The sequence below is a fragment of the Podarcis melisellensis genome (genome assembly GCF_964234715.1).
Source record: "Podarcis melisellensis genome assembly, chromosome: 2".
Taxonomy (NCBI): Eukaryota; Metazoa; Chordata; class Lepidosauria; order Squamata; family Lacertidae; genus Podarcis; species Podarcis melisellensis.
The window spans coordinates 74,589,658-74,607,893 of record NC_138529.1 but is presented as its reverse complement, the minus strand read 5'-3'; the positions used below and the strand labels follow the sequence as shown (position 1 = coordinate 74,607,893).

General features: G+C 43.8%; 1 protein-coding gene across 3 annotated transcripts in view; it reads left to right on the top strand.

Annotated features, from left to right (window-relative positions):
- The window catches only part of PFKFB4 (6-phosphofructo-2-kinase/fructose-2,6-biphosphatase 4), a 78,046-nt gene that overhangs the window by 48,525 nt on the left and 11,285 nt on the right, over positions 1-18,236 (top strand). For 2 of the 3 annotated variants that reach the window (XM_081901225.1, XM_081901223.1), the window contains exons 9-14: positions 141-287; positions 1,557-1,661; positions 4,022-4,151; positions 5,607-5,669; positions 7,913-7,977; positions 14,243-14,329. In XM_081901225.1, the coding sequence (XP_081757351.1) occupies positions 141-287; positions 1,557-1,661; positions 4,022-4,151; positions 5,607-5,669; positions 7,913-7,977; positions 14,243-14,302 (570 nt within the window). In that variant the 3' untranslated portion in view covers positions 14,303-14,329. The remainder of the gene's footprint in view (positions 1-140; positions 288-1,556; positions 1,662-4,021; positions 4,152-5,606; positions 5,670-7,912; positions 7,978-14,242; positions 14,330-18,236) is intronic. The other variant, XM_081901224.1, reaches the window with a different exon arrangement.

The window sequence follows — 18,236 nt, the reverse complement described above, 5'->3', positions numbered from 1 at the left end:
TGTTGAAGGCATACACAGAGCCTTTTTGAAAGACACCATTACCTCACGGTTTGAGAATTAGGTCCTATTGGCATCTAACTCAACTGGTGTGCTTCAGCTGCAATTTCTTCATGACATTATTATTTGACGTGCTTTTACAGTTTGCCAAGAGTTTGGCACAGTTCATTAACGAGCAAAACAGCAAAGATCTGAAAGTATGGACGAGCCAGATGAAAAGGACCATTCAGACTGCAGAGGCTTTGGGAGTGCCTTACGAACAGTGGAAAGTTCTGAATGAAATAGATGCGGTAAGATCATCTCATGGTCACATCTGAAGCGGTTTTGAATTTGTATGATGGAAAGAGACTTACTTTATGATGCATCAGTAGGAGTTCTCCAGTGTGTGTTCCGGCTAGGTTGCAAGTCTGCATTGACTTGTTTTCATAATTAATAGGTTGAGTGGCACCTAGCTATACATATGCATTATAAAACAGTATTGTATTTGTCATCATTATTAGGATTAGAAAGTAATAATGATTAGATTCATGTTAGTCCACCATCCTTGAGAAGTCCTTCAAGCCTTTACAGTGGTACCTCTGGTCGCGAATGCTTCTGGTTACGAGCTCCGCTAACCCGGAAGTAGTTGCTCCTGGTTGTGACCTTTGCCCCAGGATGTGAGCGGAAATCATGTGCCAGAGGCACGTGCGCAGCAGGAGACACCATTGCTGAAAGCACGCCTCAGGATAAGAACGGTTTCTGGTTACGAACGGACCTCCGGAATGGATTCAGTTCGTAACCAGAGGTGCCACTGTATCTCACTTTGGTACTGAGCTTTATTAGTTCAATTAGATCTGCATTGTATTTCTCATTGAAGCATCACTCACAACTTACTTCAGGGTATTTTTAAGTGAAATCATTGATCAGCTCACACCCTCAAAGTTCTAAATGAAGAACAGCATGCTCCCCATCCTGCAATTCAAAATGCATTGGGAGTGTGCGGTGAGGAAAGTGGGCAGAGTGTGTGATTATCTGTATTATCTCCGGCAAAAAAAGGAGGAAAAGGAGATGAAAATAGTGTGTCTTCTCTTCTTGCAGCTTTTGCCGCGAGGATAGCTGGCAGGACTGTGTAGATTGTACAAGTAACCCAAGCACTTGCTTCAGGTAGCAAGACGCTTAAGATGGCATGGCAGTGAAGTCGCAGTAAAATCCAGGATTTTTGCAACACCATAAAAGTGTGTTGTACAATGCGCATGTTCAAGGGGTGGGTGTGTCACAGGCACTGTTTAAATGTATATTACGTTGTAAACTCCAGTGCCCTTATGGAATTGGTAGTAGTTGTAATAGTAATAAAAATACTTCCATAGTTCTTTTTGAAAATCCAGACCACTTACATATAGTGCTTTTGTAGCGCTTTCTACAACCTATGTAACATAACTCAATACTGTTCTTCCCATATAGTACAGTAGGTGGGTGTCTGATGTTGAGAGTGTCTTATGTCAGATGAGCAACCTCTATAAACAGCCCAGTCTTTTAGCCATAAACCTACACTAATTCTCATGTTTTTGTTGTTTCCCTAGGGAGTCTGTGAAGAAATGACATATGAAGAAATTCAGGAACATTATCCATTAGAATTTGCTTTGAGAGACCAAGACAAATACAGATATAGATATCCTAAGGGGGAGGTATGCTATTTTGTTATATTTTCGTTTCTTGGATGCGAAGTGTGTAAGAATACCTAGCAGAAAATGGGATGCTAAGTGCAATTTTTAAAGGGGAGAGGGGGAGCTTTTGAGGTGAAGGGGGGAAACGATTTTTTCATACTAGCTCTACAAAAAGCCTTTCAGCAGATTTCCCCCCACAATATATCTATCTCTATCTCAAATTCTTACTTGTATGCACATGTGTTAAGCATAGCAGTTTGTTTTATGTTCATTGCGGTATACCTTTTTGTTTCAAAGGGTGGTTTTTTTTGTAAAACTGAAATACCTTTTTAACCATTCAAAGTTGTAGTAGTAGTAGTAGTAATAATAATAATAATAATAATAATAATAATAATAATTTATTATTTATACCCTGCCCATCTGGCTGGGCCTCCCCAGCCACTCTGGGCGGCTTCCATAAAAACCAAAAATACAGTAAAATATCACACGTTAAAAACTTCCCTGAACAGGGCTGCCTTAAGATGTCTTCTGAATGTCAGGTAGTTTATCGCTTTGACATCTGCTGGAAGGGCGTTCCACAGGGTGGGCGCCACTACTGAGAAGGCCCTCTGCCTGTAGGCAGTGGGGATGAAAATATTGAGCCGGGCCCACCACCTTCCATGTATTCCTTGAATGTATGGAGAAATAATTTCTGAGGGGGGCTAAAATAAACTCATATGGTTGAAGCAGAGTTAATTCTGCATCAGGTGGTCCAGTCTTCTACGTACTTGCATTAGAGGTCAAGCGTTAAGCTGTGCTTGGAACAGCTGTTCCAATATTTGTAATATGTGCAACATGCCTTATTGTTAGCTGAGTGTTTCACTTCCCATGAGTTGGCTGTGTGATCACCAGAACAGTGCTGGATCCCAGGTGGCCATTATTTGTAGCACATTTAAGCAGCCATGTCATAATAGAAAAAGCTTTCTAGACTTGTTTGCTAACCTTTCAGAAAAAAAGAAATGGTTTTTTTTGTTTGTGTTAGTGGCCATGCACTCATGCTTAATGGCTAGCCTTTGGTGTTCTTAGCTGTAATTTGTTCATGCATTCATAGAAGTAGCAAAGATGTATTACTGACTAAGAGTTTCAGGTTAGTTAGTCCCCAAGAAGTGCTAGTTTTCATTAATATTTACAAAGTAAACATATCATTACAAAATGAATCATTAGATCAAATCTTGATATATAACAACTTAACTAAACATGTTCTGAGTCCAATTTACAAACCGGCAGCAAATTTAGATACCTCGGGTAATTTGTATAAATCAGGTAATATGTATTAATAAAAATGGGAAAAAGACTATCTTAAGAAACATTGCAAAATTAATGAATGTTAGAATGATGCTGGTTTAGAAACTATGTGGTTTCCAACTGTAATGGATAAGTAAAAAAGAAAAGAGAGACTAAAAATTAAATGGAAAATAAGGGAAAGGATTTGCTGAATTAATAAATTAGAAATTGGAATACAGAAAGGGGAGGTATGAGGAAGTCGGGGAAGTAAGTTATAAGAAAATAAGGGATTGAAATTATACCTGTTTTTATTTTTGTTTGTTTGTATTATTATATTGTTTTGTTTTGTTATTATAAAATTTTTGAAACTTTAATAAAAATCTTTTAAAAAAAAGATTTAATAAAGATAATCCTTTCAGCATGGGATTAGCTGTTTGCCTTGTACACAACAATAAAAGAGAATTTCTATAGACTGATGTTCAGGTACTATTTGATACCACAAATATATATGTGCAAATATAGGTAAATGTTGAAGGTTTAACTCTAATACGGTGAATATGTATCATATTTTTGGTCATACCCCCAGATCAAGTGATAATTGGGTTTTCATGATAAGGGAAATAACAAAATTACAGTTTTTGATTTGCAGTGGACCTACTGGTAATCTTATTAGGTTTATAAAAGGAGATCTTTAACAGCAGCAGGACTCTGTCGGTCACAAAATGGATAAAGATAAACCTTCCCTTATATAGAAGACTTTGGTGCTTGAGAGCATTCAATATGGCTTACTCAATTAAGCTTACAAACATGATGGAAATCAGAGAAGGGAGACAGCAAAGCTACAAATTTATTTAAAAGTGGAGCTTTTTAAATGAAATGAAATAAAATAGGAATGATTAAGTATATGATACAGCTTAACCACACTCACTTTGGTACTGATTTCAGTGATGGTGCATTCTTTCAAGATAAATTGTTTTAAATTTAGTGTTTTGTCTTGTACGTGTGTGTGCACACTTACCTGCAGAACATCTTATTATGTTTTGCCTATAATGGACAGCTCTTTGTTTGCTCTGTGTATACAGTCAAGAGGTTGATTATATTGTTGATTTCTCCCCCAGTCATACGAAGATCTTGTTCAAAGGTTGGAGCCAGTGATTATGGAGTTGGAAAGGCAGGAAAATGTGCTTGTAATCTGTCACCAAGCTGTTATGCGCTGTCTTCTTGCTTACTTTCTGGACAAGCCTGCAGGTAATTATATTTGCCTTAACATGGAGAATGTTCACCTTGATCAATCAGTAACAATTTCGTCCAACAATTATTTTATGCGCATCTTAAATGAGCAGGAAAAGTGCTGCTCTTCATGACTCATGTAGACTTACATTTTCACCTGTGCATGGGTCAAATGCTTCTTTAATCAACACTTGCTTTTCTGGGGTATCAGGGTTGCTTTTGTGAACCACCTGTGCTCTAAGATCATCTAGGGAAGACACTCTCTGGGTTTTTCAGCCTTCTGTAGTCAGGGCAGGGGAGAACTTTTCCACCCCATCCCTGTCCCATAATGGTGCTCCACCTGTGGAATACCCTCCTTAAATCTGTGTTCCTGAAGCCTGTAGCTAGGAGCTTTTATTCAGGAGCTTAAATTCTGGGTACTTTTTATTATTGCAACTTCTAGAATTTTGGATATCTGAGTTCTCAAAGGATTTGTTGCAAAGAGATAGGATAAAACTATATTGAATAAATAAATAAGGGACCCCCAACCTTTTGGGCTCAGGGAAACATTTGGAAATCTAAGAAGCTATCACAGGTACCACAAACAAAAAAAATTCCTTCCAGTAGCACCTTAAAGACCAACTAAGTTAGTTCTTGGTATGAGCTTTTGTGTGCATGCACACTTCTTCAGATACTTCTTCATGCACACTTCTTCATGCACACGAAAGCTCATACCAAGAACTAACTTAGTTGGTCTTTAAGGTGCTACTGGAAGGAATTTGTTTTGTTTTGACTATGGCAGACCAACACGGCTACCTATCTGTAACAGGTACCACAAAATTCTTCAGTTTCACAGAAGGAGAAGAAAACAACCTGATGATCAAAAGGGCAAATAACGCAAATTGCCCCATGGACAAAACAAGCAAGAAATATCTTCCAAAAAACAAGCAATGCCTGCCCCCCCCTCCGCCACAAGCATGCAAGCAGCAACAAGATGTGCACATTGAGAGACAATTAAACAAAATGCAAGCGGTGGCAGAAGCCCTTTATTTATTTTATTTTCTGTTGTGTTTTGGGGACGGGGCAAAGGAAGGTCAGGCACCATCCTCTCAGAGCCGCCCCCAACTCTTTTCTTTCTCTTCCAATGAAGAATACATATGTGGAGCCCAGAGGCTTTCTGGGAAACAAAAAGGAAGCAGGCAGAGCAGCTGGAGACTTACACATCTCTTCCTTTGCAGCACAACCACTGCTAAATGTGGTTTTAGAGAGAGAGAGAGAGACTTTCAAGAAAAGCTGTATCCTCCCCCCCCCCAAAAAAAAAATTGTGAGTGGCTTGGAGTCCCGGTAGACACAAAGTAAAATGTCTAGGGGTACTATGGCAAGTGCAGGTGCCATGTTGGGGACCAGTTCCATTGCTGCACTAACATGGTTAGTGATTTGGTTAGTGGTTTCTGTTACTCTCTATTAAGTTTATTTTCTCTCCATCTGTTTTAGAACAACTGCCTTATCTTAAGTGCCCACTGCATACTGTCTTAAAGCTAACCCCAGTGGCTTATGGTAAGCTGTTCAAAATGTATTCTATCAATCTATTTGTATTACAGCTATTAACTGTACAGTGGACGCTCGGGTTGCAAACGTGATCTGTGCAGGAGGCACGTTCGCAACCCGCAGTATTCACAACCCGCAGCGGTGCGTATGTGCACGTGCGGGTTGCGATTTGGCGCTTCTGCACATGTGCAAAGCGCGATTTAGCTCTTCTGTGCATGCGCGACCTCCGAAACCCAGAAGTAACTCATTCCAGTACTTCTGGGTTTCGGTGCATCCGTAACCCGAAAAAACCCAACCTGAAGCATCTGTAACCCGAGGTATGACTGTAATTATTATGGAAAACGTCACATTTGTCGATGGCAGGTATCCAATAGTTTAAAGTTATTTGTACATCAAAAGGAATTGTTCACTTTTTATATAAAGTTACCAGAAAGTCCATGACAGTGTTTCATAGCACCATCCTACGCATGCCTACTCAGATGTAAGCCCCATTGAATTCAGAGAGATTTACTCTCACGTTAGTGTGCATAGGGTTGCACATTGCAAATTGTAAATGTGCAGGTCATCATTGGGATTTGATTGCTTAGTTAATCATCCTGTTAAAATTAAAATTTATTCTTTTTGTCTCTGTTCTTCCTGAGTCTTCAGATTGGGGCAGGCTAGGAATTTACATGAAACAGACTGGCAATAAAATGTAGTATGGTGGTGTTAAGTATGCCAGCAAGCCATGCTCTCTTTGGGGAAACTCTATTCCATGTCCCTCCTTCCCAAATTTTAGTCTTCCCCTGCCTAGCAGACAAGTCAGCATTCTATGTCCTGTCCTCATTGGGCTGTTTGGGGGAGATTTCTCCATTGTTTTGTGTGGTTTTTCTCTGTACCTGTACGAACCCTGCTGCTACCACCTCCTTGTGTGTAGATGATGCCATTTTGACTAAAGGGTATACACTAGGGCATTGAGTTTATTATTGGTGTGTGAAGGATAAAAATTAGAACTCATGCTGATGAAATATTTGTAAGTTGACGTCACTGTTGTGTGTGAAATGCTTCCCCTGTGAACTGATTTAAACTTATCATATTTTTTGCCCCATAGGACGCACTGGCCCATAAGGCGCACCTAGGTTTTTTTGGGGGAAATAAAGGGGGAAAAATTAATTCCCCCCAGGCGCGGGGCTGGGGCGGGGGAAGCCCGAGCTTCTCCCGACCCCAGCCCCCAGAACAGGCAGCTCTTCGCAAGCCGTGGGAGCCCAGCGCCGGACTCCCACCCCTTGCAGAGAGCTGCAGGAAGCTCGAAGCCTGGGGTGCTGAGCTCAGCGCGCCCCCAGGCTTCGGGGTGCAGGCAGCTCTCCACAAGCTGTGGGAGAGCCGCGTGACTTCGCGCAGCCCTCCCACGGCTTGCAGAGAGCTTCCTGAAGCCTGGAGATGGAGAGGGGTCGTTGCGCACCGACCCCTCTCGCTCTCCAGGCTTCAGCGAAAGCCTGCATTCGCCCCATAGGACGCACACACATTTCCCCTTCATTTTTGGAGGGGAAAAGGTGCGTCCTGTAGGGCGAAAAATACGGTAAGTATTATCTTCCATTTCCTTTTGCCCATTATAAAGTTTTTGAAGCGGTATAAGCTTTGGCTTCCTTTTCCTTTTCTGATCTCAAGCCTGAGAGAGTTTGAATCCTTAATTTTGAAATTCTAGCTGCTTCAACTAAAGTACATTGGTTACCATTCACTGTGTTCTTGTTCTCTGTAGCCAGAGTGGAGCACTCTTTTAGTATGTGGTTGCTCTCTTAAGCAAACAAGTCTGTAGTGACATCTAGTGTCCAAAATAAATTGTGAATTGCAAATTCATTTTTTTTAGTGAACTGCTTTTGTATCTTAAGTCATACAGTGGTACCTTGGGTTAAGTACTTAATTCATTCCGGAGGTCTGTTCTTAACCTGAAACCATCACTTTAGCTAGTGGGGGCCTCCTGTTGCTGCCACGCTGCTGGAGCACAATTTCTGTTCTTATCCTGAAGTAAAGTTCTTAACCTGAAGACTGTTTCTGGGTTAGGGGAGTCTGTAACCTGAAGCATATGTAACCTGAGGTACCACTGTACTATTAAATAGTAGATCCATTAGTTTCAATGGACTTAAGTTAGTCATTACTGACTTCTAAAGTATTATCATTCCCAATGCGGAGATGGAAACTAGAACTGATCTTACAGTGATGGCGGCTCCCAAAACGAGGAAGACAAACATCTAAAAGTTTACTTCTGTTTACAGGTTGCAAGGTGGAATCTATATTTCTGAATGTTGAAGCTGTAAATACGCACAGAGACAAACCACAGGTAGGTGTCTTCTGTTGTCACAAATGTGAATTTCAAACTCTGCAGGAGGAATGGTGGTGGTGATGGAGACTGGTTTAAAGTTGAATAACTGGGAAAAAGAAAAAAAGAAAGCAAAGCAGGGAAAGAGTTAAGCACTCTCTCCTGCCCCAGTTTTCCATTCCTAAAGGATATTGTGGGAATATTGTAGGTACCTGTGCTTTGATATCTAGCTTCACCTTTGGAGTAGAGGTTTGTACACAACCAAGTGTGTAAGTGTGTGTGATTTATATTATATTATATTATATTATATTATATTATATTATATTATATTAGTGACAAAGTATGCTGCTATTCTCTCATATTTAATGCCCTGCAGGCATGTTACCGCAACCTTTGTTGCAGCCCCTTCTTCTTTTTCCTACCCTTTTTCTTGCATTATGCCTTATTTAGGCCACCACCCTATTTTCACACATTATTGAAGCAGCCTCGTTAATGCCAGATACCCAAATTGTGTGGGTGCTTCTCCATGGCTAGCTGCCTGTGTGGGTGTGAAACAGAGCTCGGACCAATTTTCTTCGTGCTTTTGTTTTGTTTGGTTTTGACTTTACGCTTTGCTCTTCATTTTAGAAGGAAGCCTCCCACTGAATTCTCTGGCATGCTGAAAGTTGGGATGACTGTACTTAATATGAGGCTACTAGCTGCATGGGGAGGTGTCTACATGATTTGCCAATCAAGAGAGCCATGTATCTCCCCCCCCCCGCCCCGTCTCTCATGTATGCACTAGGCCTGGGTGATGAGTCAATACATTGGCCAGGACTGTTTTGAGGGCCAGAGCACGATGGTGCCTTCATCTTGGTGATATATCACTGGTGAAACCCTTGCTGCTCCTCAGTCAGGAGAACAATAATGTGCTGGTCATGCCTGTTGATGTTACTGGATTCAAGTATGACAAAATGGTGCATATTTTTAGCCCAAGTTATGAGGCCAAACAAAAGTACAACCTGCACAGGATAAATGGCCTGCTCAAGTATGAAGTCGGGCCTCATATATCTTGTCGCTCTTACATGTGTGGGTTTGGTGAACATTAGAATAGAAGAGGAAGAAGAAGAGTTTGGATTTGATATTCCACCTTTCACTCCCTTTAAGGAATCTCAAAGCGGCTAACATTCTCCTTTCCCTTCCTCCCCCACAACAAACACTCTGTGAGGCGAGTGGGGCTGAGAGACTTCAGAGAAGTGTGACTGGCCCAAGGTCACCCAGCAGCTGCATGTGGAGGAGCGGAGACGCGAACCCGATTCCCCAGATAAGGAGACTACCGCTATTAACCACTACACCATACTGGCTCTCCAGTATAAAAATCAAGGGCTATGTATAATGCATTGCAAGATATATTTATGTAGACTGAACCAGTGGTAATTATTCTGCAAGTATTTTAATAAGTCCCTCGAGAAAAAGTAACCAAAGTGAGCTAGTATAGTGTCATTGGTTTGAATGGCCTGGAGTGATGATAGGATTAGAAGCTCCTAAACATGTCATTATTTCTACTAGAGAATTAGCACACAAATGCCTAATTATATACCATTAAAAATAGAGGAAAATGTGCTATGTTTGCTCCTTTGTGATGCTAGAAAATGACCAGATCTTCATTATATACCTATTTTTTGTGATGTCATCACCTTCCGCACATGGTCTCTGACTTATCACTTGAGGAGAAATGAAATAGAACAAGAGGTCATGTGCAGTGGAGCATAAAACAGTCATTTAATTTGAGCATTTTTTAAAATGAAGCTTGCAGTGGATTTTGGAACTTCAGATAAATGCTCTGCAAAACAAAGGGAATTGTTTTATTCTCTGACAACTCATCATCTTCATGCCTGCTTTACTTGCGTTCGTTTCATGGAATCTTCTCTCCTTCATGACAACATTATGACACTCTTTAACTGCACAATGCTTTCATAATACAGCGTATGTCATCTGAGTGAATTTGGCAGCTAATTATACGACTCCACTTCGGGGAAATAACAGTGCCTCAATTGTGACAGTCTGTAGCCTTGTATTCAGGTGATGTTATGGTGAGCAGTGATGCAGAGCAGACAGCAAGCTGTTCAATGAAAGCCCTAAAAACTGCCACGATTAGGAATTGTGCTGCAGTTGTGCTGCCACCCAGTTGTTTGCTTAACTCAAGACAGTATTTTCATTGCGTTAAGTCGCTCTGTTGGATCTGAATGCTGTGTGTTTTTAGCAGCTTTAACAGTGTTGCCTTACTCTTTTGATCAAGGAGTGTTTCACAAATGACTCATCCATGGCCAATTGGTTGGTAGGCAGCTGTTAACGGCTTCTATTTAAACTGTGTGTGAATAAAAAGGTGAGAGAGAAGCTTTTCTGGACATGCTGGAGCGTTTAAGAAACACTCGTTCTGTAAAATGTGCAAGTCCTTGAAAGGCAACCATGTGTTTGTTTGTTTGTTTGTTTGTTTGTTTGTTTGGGTTGGTTGATGCAGCGGCACAATACCAGCATTCAGTTCTAATCTGGCTTCATGGTGCCTAGTTGTGTGAAACTGCAGGAAGAACAGAACCTGGATGAAAACATTAGAATATATTTTTGAGATTTAGGATTGGTTTCTGTCAGCTGCTCAGTGTCTTATAGGTTTGAGTAGCAGGGTCCCTGGCTCATCGTAAAGGAACATATTTTGGTTAGGTATCCTCTTGACAGTGATAAGATTGTCCTTTAGGATTGAGCAGTAACTCTATTGTTAGTGAAGTTTCATGGGAGATTTTTTACCATGTTCTTGCCATCATATTCTTGATTATGGTAAAATGATAAAAGGTAAAGGTAAAGGTACCCCTGCCCGTACGGGCCAGTCTTGCCAGACTCTGGGGTTGTGCGCCCATCTCACTCAAGAGGCCAGGGGCCAGCGCTGTCCGAAGACACTTCCGGGTCACGTGGCCAGCGTGACATCGCTGCTCTGGCGAGCCAGAGCTGCACACGGAAACGCCGTTTACCTTCCCGCTAGAAAGCGGTCCCTATTTATCTACTTGCACCCGAGGGTGCTTTCGAACTGCTAGGTTGGCAGGCGCTGGGACCGAAAGACGGGAGCGCACCCCGCTGCGGGTATTCGAACCGCCGACCTTTCGATCGGCAAGCCCTAGGCGCTGAGGCTTTTACCCACAGCGCCACCCGCGTCCCAGTAAAATGATACTGGATATCAAATGAATCAAAACAGCCACTAAGACTTTTTTCCAAGGCTGCTCACAATTTTAGCCAGCCTTGGCTGCCAAATTCCTGTTTTACAATGTTTGGATACTGAAAGTAAGTAGGTATTGTAAGCTGCACAGTTTTGGGTAGCAGGTTTAACGATGTTTTGTCACAATAAGAATACAAGCTGGCCATATACATGTCTTCCAATATTACTAGCCAACCTGCGTACACACACGGGTGCAGTTCCCCACTCACATAGTTGGGAGTAAATCCCATAGAACACAGTTTCACCTTTTTCTTACTAAACAGATATAGGATTGATTGCCCATAAAAGCAAGCCTGAGAGTAAGGAACTATGGTAATGCCAGCATGTTCCAGGAACCCGCTTTGTTGTGAGTTATTTTGGGGTTAGTCTGAAAGTTTGTTTGGGCCATGGATGAGAGCCAGGAGGCTGAGAGGTATTGTAGAAGGTGAATATGCTGTCTGTAAATATTTATTAGTAATTTCTGTTAACTGTTTCATATGAGGGTCCCCCCTTTCTGTAGACTGCTTAAAGGTCTTTTTATATATTCAGGGGTAAGGAAGTGCTCTAAAGGAAATGAATAAATAAAATGTGCTGCTTATTTTTTCCCTCTTAGCCTTTCTGGTTATCAGTGGAGAGAAAGGAGAGAGATGTGGAAAGTAGTGATGATATTCATCAGCTGCAGCAGGCAGTTCCTGTGATTAGATACTCATTTGTGCTAGTGAGTGAATAAGAGAGAGTGTGCCCTCATCCAGGTGGTGGCCTAGTCCTCATTTCTCTCGCTCCACTTTCTGCTTCTCAGCCATGTTTGTTGTTTTTCTGTTTTGCAATAATCAGGTCTGTTATGGCAAGCACGGAGTAGTGTTATCCCAAAGGGAAACTTTTCCTCTTTCTTCTTTAACTGCAATTGAAGAGTTCCAAAGTACCCAGGGTGGGTTCAGGCACTGCTAAAGGTAAAGGTAAAAGGACCCCTGACGATTAGGTCCAGCCGTGGCCGACTCTGGGGTTGCGGCGCTCATCTCACTTTATTGGCCGAGGGAGCCAGCGTACAGCTTCTGGGTCATGTGGCCAGCATGACTAAGCTGCTTCTGGCGAACCAGAGCAGCACATGGAAACGCGGTTTACCTTCCCGCTGGAGCGGTATCTACTTGCACTTTGATGTACTTTCAAACTGCTAGGTTGGCAGGAACAGGGACCGAGCAACGGGAGCTCACCCCGTCGTGGGGATTCAAACCGCCAACCTTCTGATCAGCAAATCCTAGGCTCTGTGGTTTAACCCACTGCGCCACAAGGGAGGTTGACATGTTGTTGGGCTACAAGTTGCATCATCCCTGACCGTTGGCTGTCCTGGCTGGGGCTGATGGGATTTGGAGTCCAACAGCCTCTGGAGGGCAGTGCATTGACAACCCCTGCCTTAAAGGTTCTGAGAAGACAACGGATAGTGTTCTGTTCTTCCGTCGTTTGTTCTGAACCCATTTGTCCGGAGGTTTCTAGTACCTAAGTTCACAGCATTTTGTGCTCCTGATACATAAATACTGCTGCTGCAGTTGCACTGGCACAACCATGATGCTGTGCTAGCACAGACCCATGATGCTTCAGCAGTGAATTGACTTTAGAGTTCTGTCTTCAGCTGTCTTTAGCTGTTCCTGCTGTTCTGATCAACTTCAGAACATGAAGGCACAACCTGTGACATTTCAGAAGTCTGAAAGGGGCCAATGAAAGGAAATGGTTTCCAGGGCTGAGGTGGCAGAAGGTGAGGCAAGGCCCATTAGAGCTTCTTATAAAAACATCAGAAGAGCTTTCTGGATCAGGACAATGGCTCATCTCGTCTAGTATCCTGTTCTCACAGTGGCTGACCAGATGCCTGCGGGAGACCAGCAAGCAGGATTCGATTACTCTCCCCTCCCGTGCTTTCCAACAACTGTCATTCAGAAGCTTTGCTGCTTCCAGTTGTGGAGGCAGAGAATAGCCACCATGGCTAGCCACCATCAATAGTCCTCTCCTCTGTGAAGTTGTCCAATCTTGTCCTTCCTCACAATGAGCAGAAGCATTATAATAATTTATAATAATTTATTATTTATACCCCGCCCTTCTGGCTGAGTTAAAAAAAAAAAGCTCATGTACTTATTCTGAGTAACTTAAAGAAGAGAGCAGTCTCTTAATGGTTGCAGGATCTGATCTAATTTTGTGCCAGATACTCAGTTATTGGCAAGTTCTCCATATAATTTGAGGGCTGTGGTTATAGCTTCATGACTGAAAGACATGAAAATGTATGCTATCCTAGACAGTAGGAACTCTGTATTTTCTGTCCATAAGACGCCCCCATGTATAAGACGCCCCCTATTTTTGGGGACTCAGATTTAAGAAAACGGGGGGAGATGTATCCGTGGATAAGACGTCCCCTAATTTTTGACATTATTTTTTAGGGGAAAACCCTAGTATTATACATGGAAAAATACAGTAATATACAGGGGCTAATGTCACAATAAATATGACTAAAATGATTCCAGTAGAACCTATGACCAGGGCACATAGGAATGTAGGAAGCTGTGTTATACTGACTCTGCCATTGGTCCATCTAGTTCAGTATTGTCTGTATTCAGTGAGTGACTCTCTCCATGTTTTCAGATAGGAGCTTTTTCTCCAGCTCTGCTTGCAGATGTCAAGAGATGCTCTACCATTGAGCTATGGCCCTTCTCCTGGCACCCAGCCCCTTCCCAATTGTTCACTTTTATTTAATGGTATCTGGCTGATAAGACTTGCTTTTTGCAGTATGAATGTGCTATGCATAATGTAATGAATCACAAGCTTTTAAATATAGTTATATAGTTTCTGTGTGTGTCTTTTGAGGAGAGCTGCCAGCACTTAGCCTGTGGTCCACAGAATTATTAAATGCAGTCTATAAAGAAGGCAATTCCGCTGTCTCTGTTTTTTTAAAAAGCTTTATTGCTCTAGATAAGTGACTATATTTGTTAATTTAACAAGCTCGGCTGTTTACTTGTGAAGAAAGCTGACCGGCCATGTTGCATGATAAACATTTTCCTCTGTATTTTTATTATTACACAGAATGTAGACATTTCAAGACCTCCCGAGGAAGCCCTTGTAACTGTCCCTGCTCACCAGTGAAGCCCGTGTCCTGATCAGCTATGAAACGTGTGGTGCTTCTTTTCATCATATTATATTAAAATCATTTCAATCGTTCCAATCACTTTGGAATCATCCATAGATAATATCCGTTTTTGTGTAGCTCGTGGCTTTTAGAAATCAGCAGACAATCAAATCTTACTCTCCCCTACCTCCTGGATTGGAACTAATTGGCTGAGCCATCTGATTACTGGCTTCTCTGATATAACACTTGATCAATTGGTGATTGCTAATTTTGAACTTGATGTTTTATGTCCATTACAGCTTGATCAAACACTCAAACCCTGTTGGGAGATAATATGGGGCAGTTGTCTATTAATGAGTATTTTTATTTTCTCTTGAGTGATTGGATTGTTTTACATAGAGGAGCATAATTAACAGTCTTTCTACAGTTAGTTCCTCAGCTAGTGAATAGTATTGGCAATGTAGATAGTCTGCTAATTCATAGAACCATAGAATTCTATGGCTGTTTAATAGTAGCTTCTGGGAAATAGTGTTCTTGCCCCTGACTTTGTGGAAGATGTATTTCTGTGATTTCAAAAAAAGGTCTGCAAAATTTAATCTATTATAGGATTAATTGATTATTTAAAGTTTAATTTGTACTTATAATTACTTTGACAGCTAATTTTTAAAAGCTATTTTTAAAATATTGTTAGTTTTTTAAAAAAACAACAACTGCAAGTGGTGTTAAGACTGTTTTAAACACCCATTAAAAAGAGGCCTTTCTCTTTTCGTTCACATGAGAAGGAATGCCTCTTCTAAGAAGTTGCCTGCTATAACTAAACTAAACATTTTATAAGAAAAAAAGAAATACGTTTCTTGCTTCAGGACTCCTTTATTCTATTCAGATGCAATTTCTGGAAATGGCATGTGTCAGGGTTTCTGGGAGAGAGGAGGAGATGACAGAGGAGAGGGAGAGCGAGTGGGAGGAGGGGCAGAAGGATGAGGAAGAAGATGACGGAATTCTGAGGGAATCCACGAGTCTGAGCAGCGAGTCAGAGGATTCTCAAAAGGGGGTTACCTTAATCAAGCAAAAGGGAGGAGAAGGGAGAAGCGGAGAGGAGCCCAGTGGAAGACAGACGCAGCAAGAGGCGTCTCAGCCGGAACGGAGAAAAGGGGGTGGAGTCGTCAGCCTCTCGGAGGGAGCAGGATTAGGAGAGAACAGAGAAAGGGGGTTGGAGCAAGGTGTTCAGCCGGAAAGGGTGGAGAGCAGAACAAGGGGTGGTGTAGCGGTCGAAAGAAAGGTCAGCAGCAACGTACGCGCGCCGAGTTCAAACGTAGAGGCGCGCGGAAGTGGAGAGAGCTCAGGGGAGGAGCCCGGCCCTAAAGCCAGAAGGAGGGGGGAAGAGGCGGCAGAGGATTCAGCCTCAGGCGAGTCACGGAGAGAGGGAACCCAGGGGGGCAGGAAGACCCTGCGGAAAAGAAAGGAGAGGAAGAGGTGGTCTAGAGCCAGGCTATTAAGTTGGTGTGGAAGAGGGGAGGAGTCAGAGGGGACTTCAGCGGTCTAACGTGACAGACGTACGGCCACAATGCTGAACTGTATGAGAAGCAGAAATCTTCAATAAACTTTTCCTGTAAATAAACTGCAACGGAGTGAGGTCTCTTGTGAGCTGGGACCCATCCTGGGTGGCCGTGACAGTAAGTCCCCTCTCTGAAAGCAAAAAATTTTTTTTTTGCGAAGCTCACGAACGGGAGCAGCCATGAGCGCTGAGGAGCAGCTGGTTGCACTGCGGGATCAGGTTACCGCTCTCACATCGGCAGTCATTGCTTCGCAGAAGAAGAATGACGACTTGGAGAAGACGTGCCAGGATTTGCAGGCAAGGTGGGAACACGCGGACAGGGCGGGGGCCCCAGGATCCAGAGCGGAGGGCATTGCGCTTGGACGGCGGGGGGGTGCCCTGGTTCCGCATTTTAATGGCAACTTGCAAGACTATCCCAATTTCAGAGCGGACGTCGTGTATGCACTGCATTTACTCCGTCACGATTTTAAAGATGAGGAGGAGAAAGTGGGGTTCATTGTTTCGCACCTGCATGGGGAGGCCAGGGCTTGGCTACGCAATCTGTGGCGCGAAGATGGACCGGCCCGTCGCAATTCAACTGCGTTCATCAAAGCGATGGATTCTTGTTTTCAATCCTCTGTGGATGTGGACATTGCGCGCCGTCAAATGCACGGGCTGAGGCAGGGGAAAGCGACTGTGCGCCAATACCACTCTAAATTTTTTGCATTGCTCACCGCCTTAGATTGGCCAAAGGACAGTAAACCGGTCAGAGATCTTTTTTGGGAGGGATTGGGCCCCCCCATCAAGGATGAGATCGCTAGGGGGGACAGACCCCAGACCCTAGAAGACGTGGTGCAACGGGCTTTAGCTATTGGAATTCGACATGAGGGACGTCCGTGGCACGAGGAGGACGGGCCCCAAGCGCGTGCGCAAGCGAGGACTCTCCCTTTTGTGCACAGGGATTTCAGCCGTGCGCACCCCTCGCCAATGGGGAAGGACAGCGAGGAGCCAATGGAGATTGGTGGTGCTAGGGCTCAGAAGCCATCCCAGAGCCCTGTCCCTGGTGCAGCCAAAGCGAAGCCTCCTAGAGGAACCAGGAAGTGTTACATCTGTGACAGTGCGCACCATATGGCGAAAGAGTGCCCCCAGAGGCTCCAGAAGCACACTGCGGCACTGGCAACTGTGACAGCAGAGGTGCAACCAGGGGAGCGACTTCAGGGAAACGACAGTGCCTGGCTGGAAGCAGAGCTCCTGGGGCTCAGCCAGGCGGATCTGTAGACAAGCCCCCAGCATCGCCGCAGAGCGTGGACCCTTTGCCTCCCAAACCGGCAGTTCTGCTCACAGCAACACTCCAGCTGCCTGATGGGAGACTCCTCGAGGTTCCAATAACGATCGATTCGGGAAGCAACGCCGACTTCGTGGGACTGCAGTTCGTTAAGCAGCACAACATGGCGCTCCTGCCTGCAACGACGCCTCTGAACGTGGTCACGGTAGACGGCAGGAAGTTGCTGGGAGGGCAAGTGGTGCAGCAAACCCCTCCCATGCTGATGCAGATTGGCAACCATCGAGAACTTATTAGTTTCAATGTCACCCACTTATCGGACACGCCCATCGTGTTAGGCATGAGTTGGCTGGAGAGGCACAGTCCCGCGGTTGCGTGGTATCAGCGGCAGATCACCTTTTGTTCATCGTATTGTGCTCAGCATTGCTTTCAGACCGATCAGGGAGGAGAAGCCGAGCAGCAGTTGCATCTGGGTATGGTGCAAACAGTGCCTCACAAGTACCAGGACTTCTTGGAGGTTTTCTGTGAGAAGGAAGCTGACAAGTTGCCGCCTCACAGACCTTACGACTGCGCGATTGATTTAGTGCCAGGGGCGCAACTGCCTGCTGCCAAGCTGTACTCCATGTCGGAGGACGAAATGCAAGAGCTTCGGGAGTTCATAGACCATAACCTCAAGCGCGGTTTCATCCAGGAATCTAAAGCAGCGGGAGGCAGCCCTGTTTTCTTTGTGAAGAAGAAAGACACGCCCCAAAAAAGGCTTATAGTGGATTACAGGTTCATAAACAGCTTGACTAAGCCCAAAGCTTTCCCCATGCCCAAGATTGACGACCTTTTAGCGACCGTCAGGAGGGGCAAGATTTTCACCAAGCTGGACCTACGTGGAGCTTACAATCTCATCCGCATTCGGAAAGGAGATGAGTGGAAGACCGCCATGTTCACCCCTCTGGGCACATACGAATACAGAGTCATGCCTTTCGGCCTCCAAAATGGCAGCCACGTTTTTCAAGCATTTATGCACCACGTGCTAGCAGGTCTCCTCTACAAAAAGTGTGTCTGCTTTCTCGACGATATCCTGATTTTCTCGGAATCGCCGGAGGATCACGATAAGGACGTGAGGGAGGTCCTGCAGAGGCTG